Source organism: Urocampus carinirostris, chromosome 8 (genome assembly GCF_059441175.1).
Source record: "Urocampus carinirostris isolate Australia breed hairy pipefish chromosome 8, RoL_Ucar_1.0, whole genome shotgun sequence".
In the NCBI taxonomy this organism is placed as follows: domain Eukaryota; kingdom Metazoa; phylum Chordata; class Actinopteri; order Syngnathiformes; family Syngnathidae; genus Urocampus; species Urocampus carinirostris.
Window position 1 is genome coordinate 42,351,924 of NC_142356.1, and position 13,011 is coordinate 42,364,934.

The 13,011-nt window shown below is 38.3% G+C and overlaps 1 protein-coding gene across 4 annotated transcripts in view; it reads left to right on the top strand.

Moving 5' to 3' along the window:
• tbc1d1 (TBC1 (tre-2/USP6, BUB2, cdc16) domain family, member 1) overlaps positions 1-13,011 on the top strand; it is an 84,483-nt gene that overhangs the window by 55,904 nt on the left and 15,568 nt on the right. For all 4 annotated transcript variants that reach the window (XM_088342755.1, XM_088342753.1, XM_088342752.1 and 1 more), the window contains 7 exons: positions 1,624-1,815; positions 3,705-3,866; positions 5,366-5,524; positions 7,734-7,834; positions 7,914-8,057; positions 9,566-9,725; positions 12,723-12,892. In XM_088342755.1, coding sequence (XP_088198881.1) covers positions 1,624-1,815; positions 3,705-3,866; positions 5,366-5,524; positions 7,734-7,834; positions 7,914-8,057; positions 9,566-9,725; positions 12,723-12,892 — 1,088 coding nt within the window. The remainder of the gene's footprint in view (positions 1-1,623; positions 1,816-3,704; positions 3,867-5,365; positions 5,525-7,733; positions 7,835-7,913; positions 8,058-9,565; positions 9,726-12,722; positions 12,893-13,011) is intronic.

Here is a 13,011-nt window from a genome sequence, read left to right on the forward strand (position 1 = left end):
AGCGCTGCAGCCTCCACACCACACAGAGATACAGCTGGTCAGGATACTCTCTATGGTGCCCCTGTAGAATGTAATGAGGGAGGGTGGGGGCAGGTGGGCTCTCCTCATCCTCCGCAGGAAGTACAGGCGCTGCTGTGCCCTCTTAACCATTATATTATTATATAATTATTATATATAATATATAATAAAATATAATATATAATTATTATATAATAATTTTACACTAATCCGTGTAAAAATATATCTATCTATGTTTAACTTTAATTTTTTGGTGGCATTTTTGGAGTGTCAAACACTGAGACAAAAGGGATTTATAATAATAATAATAATTTCCTTTGTATTGTCATTCTTTGTAACAATGTACACAGAACGAAATGTCGATACACCTGACCCGTTGTAGCGAGCCGATGCAGCCGCAGCCAACAGAGGGCGCCGCCATTTTTACCAATGTTATAAGTCTTAGGTATGCCAGTTACATTGTGAAGGGAAGGTGTTACAAAAGACTTGTTGCTGTTTTAGTAATGTCACCACACCCATGAGGTTAACTAATTTTTGAAAAAAGGTACTCTAGGATACAATTAATGACAAGGTGAACAATTTTTATTTTAACAGCTATTAATTTTATTTATGGTAGCCTGTGCTTTGTCAAATGGGAATTTTGCCGACAGAATTGATATGAAATTCTTGTGTTATGTGATTTATTCTTTAATATCTCGTTTAAAGGTTAATCACTATAAACAACACCAAAAAGATGGTCGGTGGTTGAGCAGGTAGATCTGTGGATTGATAGAAAAGTAAAATAAATGAATACAAATATCGTAAATTTATACACATATACTTCAACATATCAAAAAATTTCAAAATAAAAGTACTACTACAAGTACAACAAATATCCATTCATTAGGCCATCCATCCAAAAATTCACTTATCCACCCACCCATCCAAATATCCATCCATTATCTGCACCGCGTATTGTCAGTAGGGTCACGGGGGTGCCGGAGCTCATCCCAGCTATCTCTGTGGGCAGGGAACACCCTTAACTGGTTGCCAGCCAGTCGCAGGGCAGACAGAGATGGCCAACTCACTCGCTCATTCATACCAAGGGGCAATTTGGACCAGCCAATAAACCTGACATGCATGTTTTTGGAATGTGGGAGCAAACCAGAGTGCTCTGAGAAAAGTCACGCAAGCACGGGGAGAACATGCAAACTCCGCACAGGAAGGCCGGTTGCTGGATTTGATCCCATGACCTTAGAACTGCGCCGCGGAGGCGCTAACCACTCACCTGCCGTGCCACCTCCATCCAAATATATATGTTAATATCCGTTCATCCAGATATCCATCAGTTCGTCCATCCATCTTTTTGCCAAGAACACATCAGGCAAAATGTTACAAATTAAGGTTTTGATTTACATACTGTGATAGTTTGGGTGACTAAAATAGGTTTTCCAACACATTGTCCAGGGTGAGTTAAACTTCAGTTTTACTCGTTATCTAAATCAGTTTGTGTCTGAACCATTCTGAAAGTTCATTGAAAACTGTCGCTTTTTGAACAATCAATTGTCATTATTTCTACATTAGTTTGTGCAGCAAACACCCAAACCTGTCTTTTTTGCCTTTCAGAGCGTGGAGATGCTCTGGATGGAGGTCAGGTGTGTGGAGGTAAAGCAGTGGGAAGCGTGGATTTGCCAAAGAGAGTGCAGCCTGAAGTGCGAACTAAAAGGAGTAAAGAGGAGCTGAGAGAACTATGGAGGACTGCTATCATGCAACAAATCATCCTGCAAAGAATGGAGCGAGAGAACCTCAAACTACAGGGTTAGTTAAACATTTCAACTCGCCACCACAAATAAATACTTTGTACGCAAGTTTTTTTTAATATGCTTGTTTGGCACTCGGCCGTTCCAAGGGTGTGTTAAAAGCCCCACCTGTTTTTTGACCCGGTTGGCTTGTATCAACACACATCTCCAGTAAATGCCACACCCTAACTGGCAAATTGCCCTATTGCCTACTGAGCAAGGTGTTGAGATTATTTGTGGGTCAAGAGTGATGTAAGAAAATCAAATCTGATCTTTGACCACATTCCTGTATAGCCTAGGGTCATAAATAGGCCAACCGTTGTTGTTTTTCTCTGTGGGCTTCTGAATCATCAATAAAGCAGAAGTGTATCTGGCTGGAGGCTCTTTGATATTACAAAAAGTTCAAAAGACACCAGAGTTGTCAATAAGATAGTCATATATTTATGTTGTAAAATGGAGAAGATCGTGGAGAAAATGAGTGTGAAAGCAGTTGACAGACAAGCTAAATTGACTTTGAGGAAGACCAGTGACAAAAGAAGTATGGGACTGTGAGTTAAAAGATTGGGGCGGCAGCCAGAGGAAGGGTGTTGTCAAAAACAGGAATAGATTAGCCCCCTCTGGGTGTGCCCTCATTTTCTTTGATCAAGTCGGTTAATGGAAATTTACAAGTAATCTATTTAGTTTTATTATTTTTTTTAAAGTAACTTTTTGCTAGTTCAGTTTAAGACTGTTAGGGCATTTTTCCAGAATTCAACCTTGTGCGAAAATCCGTACAGTAGACTCCCAGTTTACGACATTAATCATTTCTGGGGTGGGGATTGCAAAGTGAAATTGATGTATGGTGGCGTTGCAGCATATGGTAATCGGCTCTGAGCACCTGGTACCCTAGATAAAACCAATAAACTTACTAAATAGTATGTAGTAAGTACTACATATATGTATTATACGTGTATAGAATTAAATAACATTATAAAAAATGTAGATGTAAAGAAAAAAAACAAATCACTTCATCTACTTTTGATGTGACGTGACTTGATCTGCTTGAGTGGAGTAGCAAGTGGATACAGAGGAGAAGGGGGGGTGGCGACTTTGGATTAAAGATGAAACTGGTTTTAAAACTTCTACTTGCGAGAATGATCTTAAAATATTTCCTTGCTTTAAGCGTCTCCTTATTTTTTTTAAATTGTCCCATACGTTGATAGGTTAAAGCCATTCAACTTGGCGAGGGTAGTGATTTGTATGCTTTTTTGTATTTCTTGATAAAGCTTTGTTTCCATGGTAATCCTGTTTTGACTACTCTCTCTAGCGTTACTGCAAGTCTTAAGACCCATATAAAATATTATGGTTCCAAATTGAGTCTTTCATCACCAATTAGCAAAGTCTTTACAAAACACACATAATTCTCCCTGAATATAAAGTGAAAGGCATAGTGGGAGGTAGTTCTGCCTATAGCATATTTGCATTTCTGTGATGCAGACCAGCATTTTATATCTCGTAGACAAATAGTAGGTGGTGAATCTTAGAGACTCATTTCGAGTTGCACACACACTTTAAAGTTTTGAATTTGTACGTTATTGGGCACTCAACATAATTTGTGTTTGGATTTTATTTAGTGTGCAAAATGTCATAAACAGGGGCTGAAAAATATCTTATTCCACACTGTAAAGTGAAAATTACGTAAGACTGAATAGCCATATGCCAGGGGTCTTCTGTATTTGTACTTTAACGCAATTCTAATTTCAATGTTAGGGATATTATCAAATATTTTCACTTTTTTTTTTTATTGAGATTTTTATCTTATTGTCAATAGAGCTTTAACCATCAAACGTTTTTGCAAGGATTAAATCGTGAGCTTTGGTCCCTCCAAGTCAGGACTGACGTGCATTTTCCACTCGCTGATGTCCGCAGCTTCCGAGACCAATTTGCAGAACAAGCGTCTAAAACTGGACTACGAGGAAATCACCCCTTGTCTAAAGGAGGTCACGTCGGTCTGGGAGAAGATGCTGGGAACTCCCGGAAGGGCAAAAGTCAAATTTGACCAGGAAACCATACATTTATCCGTCACTCAAGGTGTGTTTGCTTTTGTGTATCGGTCTCGGCTTAGCAGATCCCCGCAAATATTGAACAAAGCTTAATGTATAATGCTTCTGACTGGACCCTTATCAGTTTGGGCCCTTTCCCCCAGTGCTGCAGCGGAATCCAAGTTGATTGTATTTGTTTTTCCCTTTTGAACTCCTTTTTTTCTGTCATTCTTTTGTGAATGCGCATGTTTAACACAAAGAAAAGGGAGGCCTACCACTTGTTTCAACAGCACTGCGAAAAGTGCCCATTGCAAGAAAATCTTGTCATTTTAAGTTAGTTTTCCTATATTAACTTATTTTTGTTACTTGAACTTATTTTTCTTTTTAAGTTGTAGTTTATTATACTTATTTTTCTGACAAACTGTAAATAATTCTTGAAATAAACAAAAACAAATCCGATATAGTTAATTGAAGATAATCTTTGTGATTTTATGAAATGTGTTTTTTACTAAGAAAAATAACTACTCAAAACAGTAAATTTTTCTGATGGTTTCTCTATTTTAAAGAATATTGTTTAATATTTTACTCATAAAACAAACTCACAATTTGATAAAATAAAAAGGACATCCATAAAAGTCGCAAAATTACTGTATCTACTAATGTTTTTTTATTTATGAGAAAAAAGTTGAAAATATAAGAAAAAATACTAGAATTATCTCCCAATTATTTGTCGTACCTTACTAGGAATACAATTTAAAACAATGAGGAAATGAAAGAAACAAAAATAAAGCAAAACATGAGAAAACTAATATTTTGAATTCATTTTTCCTCCGTGCGAACTTGGGTTGTTTCAGCACATTACAACATTCTGTAAATTGTAAATCTTGATGTCAAATTACATTTATTGTCACGTTTTTGCTGCAATATTTTGACCAAATTAATTGCCAATTTTTTTCCAGCACAGATAATAAGTACAAGCCTAGTCGTTTGAATATTTAAAAAAAAATCTGTAAAATGTCATTACCAAGGCAGCACGGCGGCGCAGTGGTTAGCGCTTGTGCGGCACAGTTCATGTCATGGGAACCTGTCGTGGGTTCAAATCCAGCTCCAGACTTCCTGTGCGGAGTTTGTATGTTCTCCCCGTGCTTGCGTGGGTTTCCTCCGGGCACTCCGGTTTCCTCCCACGTTCCAAAAACATGCATTTCAGGTGAATTGGCCGGTCCAAATTGTCCCTAGGTGTGAATGAGCGAATGAGTTGTCTGTCCCTGTGTGCCCTGCAATTGGCTGGCAACCAGTTCAGGGTGTCCCCTGCCCACTGCCGGGAGATGGCTGGGATGGGCTCCCCCCCCCCCGCGACCCTAATGAGGATAAGCGGTACGGCTAATGAGATGAGATGAGATGTCATTACCATTTAATCAACTAAACCGAGTTCAGGAATCTGTATTTAAAATGTATAAAGTAAACAGAAGTTTTCTTAGTCTTTCCAACAAGCATCTTTTAATCTGACCTCCACCAGACTTGATCAAACTCTTGTTCTGTTACCCACAGGGGTACCAAGGCAACACCGTGGAGAAATCTGGAAGTTCTTATCCGAGCAGTACCTGCACAAGCAGACTGTTCCCTCTCGGCCCCCGACCAACGACACGCCATACAAAGAACTGCTCAAACAGCTTACTACGCATCAGCACGCCATTCTCATAGATTTGGGTAACACACTCACTGTTAAACTAGGTTCACATTGCAGGGAAATCTGATTTTTTTTGCTCAAACACGAGCTGTATCCAGTACGTATCCAGCACAACAGCACTTATCCATTTTTTTAACCAGACCCAGGCCACTATCTAATGTGGTCCTACAACTGATACATGTCTGATCTTTTGGAATACGAAGAAAGTGTGAACGGTCAAAAAACATTCATGCAACCGGCACGTCATTGATAGGCGGCACAAGTCACTATTCTGCTTTCAACATGGCGGGAGGAAGCGGAGAAATACACAACCATGGCGAACGAAAACACGGAGTGTCAGGAATTCACACATTCATGGAAGACGGACACTTGTTTATTTTGTAACTCACGGAACAGCCAATATGCACCGCATACAACTGGATTCCCAACATGTTGTTCGAGTTCATTGTTAAAGCGAGTCCTCTAGTTATCAGGGATCGCATGGGCGCTTGAAATCCTTGAATATCCTTGAATTTTAATGTGTATTCAAGGTCAGGAATTTGCTTGAATTTTGGATGATGTGCTTGAAAATGTTTGATATTAATTCCATTGCTGTGTTTCCTGCATTCTGACTCGATAGACCACGCTTTAAAATAAAGATTTTTTTTTTTAAAGTCAATATAAATCACGCGGATGATTGCTCCAGTCTTCGTTATCGAAATGTCATTTGAAGCGTTACTGCCCCCTACTGTCGCATCCAAGAGGACAAGTTTATCAGACTAGTCATGTAAATTCTGGCCCTTATTGAGAAGCAGCTCTTTCAGCCCACCTCACTGAGAAGGTGTTTAGGCTCCCAAACGGCTACTCAGATTTTATTATTATTTGAGGCGATATTATCGATAATAATAAAACATTTTCACCAAATTTTGTAGGGGATTACTGCAAAACACATAATATATAAATTAAAATATTCACAAATCTACCAAAAAATGTGTAAAATACAAAACGGATTTTTACACACTGAACAGATTTAAAGTCAAACTATATCACAAAATTTATGAAAGTAATTTTTATAAATAAAAAATGTTCAGTGCTAAAAATAAATGATAAATGGCACAAAAAAACTATTTACAATTCTATTCATACCAAGTTAGACACGGATCCTCTGCAAATCACACAAAAAATTATAAATGAAAAAAGTAAAACAAAAAGCAAAAGATCAACAGTCCCTAAGATTGAAAGATTGAATGCACTCTGCTACGGAAAAATCAATACCAAACGAAATTGAGCATTAAGCTCTGCAGTGCGAACCTAGCCTTAGTCTTTGTAGTGTGATTCATAAAATCAAAGATCATTTAAAGTTGATTAGTAATGTAGTATTTTTCTTCTATTAACATGTTTCACGGATAAATATAGTTCTTAGAATACTTCATGCGGGCGGTTATAGAACGGATTAACTGCGAACATCGAGGAAATACTTTTAACGGCAATCAGCCCACACAATTGTAGTAGCACGCACCCCAGACAACTCCACTCTTACACATGCGCAGGGTTCATACACAATACTTATTGTATTGTTTTTGTACTTGAGTCTCCACTACACATCAAAACAGTTACTGAGCGCTCACATAATTCAATTTCAGATGGTTCTCATGATAATGTACAAAAAGACTATGAGCACATCCAAAACAAGAAATAAAATGGAAACAAGATGACATGCGAAATAATTTATGATTGAAAAGGGCCTCACTCACCTCAGATGCACAATACACACACACTTCCTTCAGGCAAGGGAGGGAGACATAGAATATTTAAAATAAGGGCCCCCACAGCACATTCCACAAATACGCTCTCACACGGTTGACATTGTCTTTGCCTAAGTTTTGCCGTCTTTCACTGTAATCTGAGAAGTCTCTGTTGCAAAGGGCTCATACCTGCCAATTACCGACGCATCCACCTAAGGTTGACTGGCTCACACTTCATTATGTTGTCATTTTTTTTTCCAAAGACACATGTCACGTCAACTGTTACACATTGAGTCTATTGAAAGAGGGGATGGATAACATACAAAGCTACATTTATGTGCGTGTTTGTAAACACGATAAAGTAGAAACCGCTGTCTAGTCAAGAGTTGTGAAGTCCAGGAACCTGGGGTAGAGTCAGTTCAGTATTGATGCAGAATGCATGAATATACCTCAAAATCCCGCTATCTGGTTATAATTGAATTATGAGTTTTATTTTCTCTCTCAGGTCGTACGTTTCCCACTCATCCCTATTTCCAAGTCCAACTCGGAGCAGGACAGCTTTCTTTGTATAATATCCTCAAAGCCTACTCACTGATGGACCCTGAGGTTTCCAATGCCTTTAGTTGAAATCGGAATCGTCCTAAATGTCTGCATAAAATTGACATTTGTCTAAATGTCCCTATAGGTGGGTTACTGCCAGGGCTTGTCCTTCATTGCCGGAGTTTTGCTGTTACACATGGGGGAAGAAGACTCATTCAACATGCTCAAATTTCTCATGTATGATGTTGGGCTGCGTAAACAATACAGGCCTGATATGATAATCCTGCAGGTAAAACACACGAGAAATTTCTAATCCAGTTTTCAATTATAAAGCATTTGTAATCGTTCTAAATTGAAACATGTATAAAATATCTAAAAGCAAAACAAATTTTACTCAAACATCTCAGCAAACTAACAAAAAACTTTTAGAAATGTATGAATCTGATTTGTTTGTTTTTTTCTTGTATTTTTGACTGACTTTTTCTGTTTTTGTGATGAAACCCCCCCACTTCCCCCCATTTATTTTACTATCTTTAATTTATTATATCCTAATGACTGTCTCACATTTGTTGTCATTTGGTGTGATTTGTAACTTGCAAGGAGAACCAGGGAGGACACAAATCTCAAATAGGGAATTCCAACCTGTTCTAAAAGCTCTCCCCTAAGCCCTTTTTCTTTATTAAATCTCTTAGGTTATGAAAGATTTACCCAGGAGGGTGTTGAAAGAACAGCAACCTGGTTGGCCAATAGTGACAATTATGTCAGCAATGCATAAAATCAAAACAAAGAACAACAATAAGGTATAATAGTCAAAACATAAAATTTCCTTTGCAGGTGTCCATATCAAAAACACGACAAACTCATCAGCTGCCATTGACAGTCATGGACGTCAAAGATCTATTTGCCTAGGCTGCCATAGTTGGCTATCAATATCAAGGTCCAAATGGCAAGGCTGGCAGTATATGAGTTCATAAAGTGGATTAACTGGATGACGCTAATGTTTTCGTCGCTAGCGTAAGTGTCAAGCCACACCCGTTATGTGCAAGAGCCAAAATAATGCCATAACATTAGCAACTTCCGACTAGCAATATTCGTTGTGCTTTTCCCCCATATACCGCACCATGCTTACTCAATTTGTGCTTAGTTGCTTGCAGACATGGGACCAAGTCACACATGTGCAAGTCTCAAGTAAGTCTCAAGTCTTCACCTTCAAGTCCCAAGTAAGTCCCAAGTATTTTTTTCTTGGGCAAGTCAAGTCACAAGTCAAGTCCCGAGTCTTAGATTGCCAAGTCCAAGTCAAGTCACAAGTCATAAAAACAGCGACTCGAGTCGACTCGAGTCCAAGTCACTAAGTCTCAAGTCCCCATGTCTGGTTGCTTGCGTAATTCCCGCAGTGGTTTGTTTGCGCTGACTACGGACCCTCAAATGTACAAATGATACTGCACAATTATTGCTAGTTGGTAATTAGCCACTAGAAGGTGTGTAAATGTTAACAACCTTCAAATAATCTCATTTTTTACACTTGGAGACGAAAAATCTGAATAAATAAGGCTTTCTATCATTCTATAAAAGCTCGTAATATATTTGAATGATGGGTTTATAACTGTTCATTGTTGGCACAAATGAAGAAATAATAACATATGAGATTCACCAAGTTAACTACAAGCAAAATAAAACAATTGCTAGTAAAAAAATATTCATTCATATACTTATAGATGATTAATAGTTTTACCAAAATTAAGATTGCAAAGCTACGGAATAATTTTCAAACTTTATTTCTTGTGTATTTCTTCCAAGATTCAGATGTACCAGTTGTCCCGTCTGCTCCACGATTATCACCGGGATCTCTACAGCCACCTGGAGGAACAGGAGATCGGGCCCAGCCTGTACGCCACGCCATGGTTCCTTACCGCCTTCGCCTCCCACTTCCCCCTCGGCTTTGTTGCTAGAGTCTTCGGTAAGCTTGTTTTATATTTCTTCTCATGTGGAGTGTAGGTCAACCATTCATCGGGCGGGCCTATTATCGGCACCGATATTTGTGAATTTGACAGATATTCTATCAATATTGTTCTTGTTATTTATCCAACGGGCTGATTATTTAGGCCCAGATGCAGCCAAGTCTCTTTCTTCCCTCCCTAATTCTGAGACCCTATTCGCCCCGCGCCTGCTGATAGAAAAAGCGACCAGGGGCAGAGTCTTTGAAGCAGGAAGACTAACTAACGTAAGCATGGAGTAATCCGCTAACTCCTGAGTCTTGACATGCCTGTGTATCTAGACCGCTGATAATATTGAGATTTTAAAAAGGCCGTGGATTAAAAGCATGTTTGTGATTAAGTGATGACTTAAAGAGTGTATTTAACTTGTTTTAGGGAAGCAAGTTCTAAGTGAAGACTGAAGAACTCGTGTTATGATAAGGGCTAATATATCAATCAAGCGTGTGTATCTTTGTGATTGAGAGCATAAAAAGCACTCTAAAGTTGAAGGCCTGTTATCATTACATGAGTTTGTCAATCTGGCTTTCAAACAGGAGTGCCCACACTTCTTCGCTAGCTCTGTTGAAATTTCAATGCACCTTTTGTTTTAGGTTAATTTAAGTCATGTTGTTGAAATTGACATTTTTATTTATTTACTGTAAAACGTTTTAGAGCGCTATTTAAGTTTTTTTTTAACCTTTTTATGAGTTCCTGCTAAGACTAATTTTATTTACTGTATTGTTGATTTTTGCTTTAGGTGAAATATTAATCATGTTTTGAAATTTTAATTTATTTACTGTAAAGGGTTTCTGAGATCTATTAGTTTCATTTGAATTTATAACTAATATTCTTTCTTTATTTTTGCATCATTAAAAATGTCTTATGGCAATTTTTACTCCTTTACAGCAAATTAATATTTCTTCCAAATATCTGTTCTATGCTTCCTCGTAATCCTAGTCATCGGTATCGGCCTTGAAAAACCAAAATCGGTCGATCCTTAATGCAGAGTGGTCTTTGCCATCTTGGTCAAGAGATGAGAAATCAGAAATTAGAGGTTACAACATACTGAATCAATACCAAGTCAACAAACTATTTAATCGTTCCGTTTTGGGTCATTTGCAACCTGCTATTTTCTTCACATTTATTATGCATGTTTATGCTGCGGTCACACCCAAACTCCCGTGCAATTTCTGTACTTTCCCTAGTTACTTCATCTCCATTTTTTCACGCCCAATTTCGCACAAGGTGCTGAGTTACTGAACGAGACTCAGTGTCTCCTAGAGCTCATCGCAGCGTGACATCGTGTGTGTGTTGGTTTTGTATATTGGGTCCGATGGCTCCACTCCCATTTCTTTTAAATGGTTGTATGTTCTCATATAACTCTCACCACACCCTCATACATTCAAAGCATGTATTCACACACCTTCCCTGGCCACAAGATTTCATCTTTGGTTGACGTCAATGAGTAGTTTAAGCAATTTATTGTTTGGGGGGTTTGTACAGGTGCTTGAAGTCCTTGAAAACGTTTAAAGTTCGATTTTGTGTTTTCTTGTTTAGGATTTTGGGTGACTGGCTTCAAAATGCTCGAAATTGTTGCCATTGCCATTGGTCGTCTGGCTCTATCGACAACGTACTAAATAAAGATATATAAACAAGTGTGTGGAAATAACACCAACACGCCTGATCTGATTGCTTTTCATTATGGCATTATCATGTGAAGCACTGTCCCTGCTGGCCGCTCAAAGAGGATAGCCCTATTTAGAAAACCGGCTCTTTTTGCCGGGCTCAATTTTTCTTTTTAATATTTTTTTTTTCATCCATTATATTCAAACATAATGCACCAATTTTTTTAGTAATTAAAATTTAATATGCTTTGCCAGGGATCCCTGCAAAATACATGAAATATATATTAAAATATTCAATGAGCAACAAATAAAATGTGCAAAATACGAAACAATTATAGCTTTTTAAACCCTGAGCAGATTTAAAGTAAAATTTCAAGGCAAAATTCCTGAAAAAGCAAGAGAACAAAACATTTAAGATATTAACTTTTCAGTGCTATTAATAAATCATAAAATGCCAAAAAAATCAACAACTATTTGCAATTCTATTTCAACCAATTTAGACCCAAGTATGCTGAAAAACACACAAAAATAAATGAAAATAAGAAAAACAGAAAGCAAAAGTTCAGCAATCTCTTATATTAAAAAATTGAATACACTTTGCTTCAGAGCAATCAATATCATTAAATTGAGGCTAAATTTGGCTCGTTTTTTTGCTTTTTATACATCTCATCTCATTAGCCGTACCGCTTATCCTCATTAGGGTCGCGGGGGCGCTGGAGCCCATCCCAGCCATCTCCGGGCAGTGGGCAGGGGACACCCTGAACTGGTTGCCAGCCAATCGCAGGGCACACAGGGACAGACAACTCATTCGCTCATTCACACCTAGGGACAATTTGGACCGGCCAATTCACCTGAAATGCATGTTTTTGGAACGTGGGAGGAAACCAGAGTGCCCGGAGGAAACCTCCCCGTGATTTTTATACATACATTATTTTATTTTTTTTGTCTTCCATTATGAACTCAATTATTACCTAACAACTGTAGAGCCCTTTCTGTGTTTGTAATCAAGTGTGTAGCCAAGCTGAGTGTGCATTGTTGAAGCAGAAAGGCAGAATTCATGTCAGTTTATAGCAGCCCATTGACACAAAACGATGGCTCTTCAGATATAGAAACAGCTCAGAAAGGCACAAGTAGGTGCTAGTAGAAAGAAAGCAACTCTGTTTTAATCATCAAGGTCAAACAAAAAAAATGATGTTGGATATCTTCCTTTAAAGGTACTGGACGAATTGAAAAATTGGCCCGGAAAATGCTTGAAAATTGCTTAAATTGGGCCTGAAAAAGTTGTATGAACCTTGTGTTTGGGTACAAATTCCTTTGCCTCCAATTGAAATTAAGTGTTCTCTCCCCTTTTGTCAGATATGTTGTTCCTCCAGGGGCCAGAGGTCATCTTCAAGGTCGGCTTGAGTCTCCTGGGGAGTCACAAGCCTCTAATTTTGCAACACGACAGCCTGGAGTCCATTGTGGACTTTATCAAGACCACACTGCCCAAATTGGGCTTGGTGCAGATGGAGAAAACCATCAATCAGGTGAGACCGATGAAAGCCACTGCCCAAGCCTTTCATCATTTCTCGACTTTGTCATTGATGAATTATATAGTAGTTAGGAATTTGTTTAGCGACATCTAACTTCTAACAAAGCCTTGTTG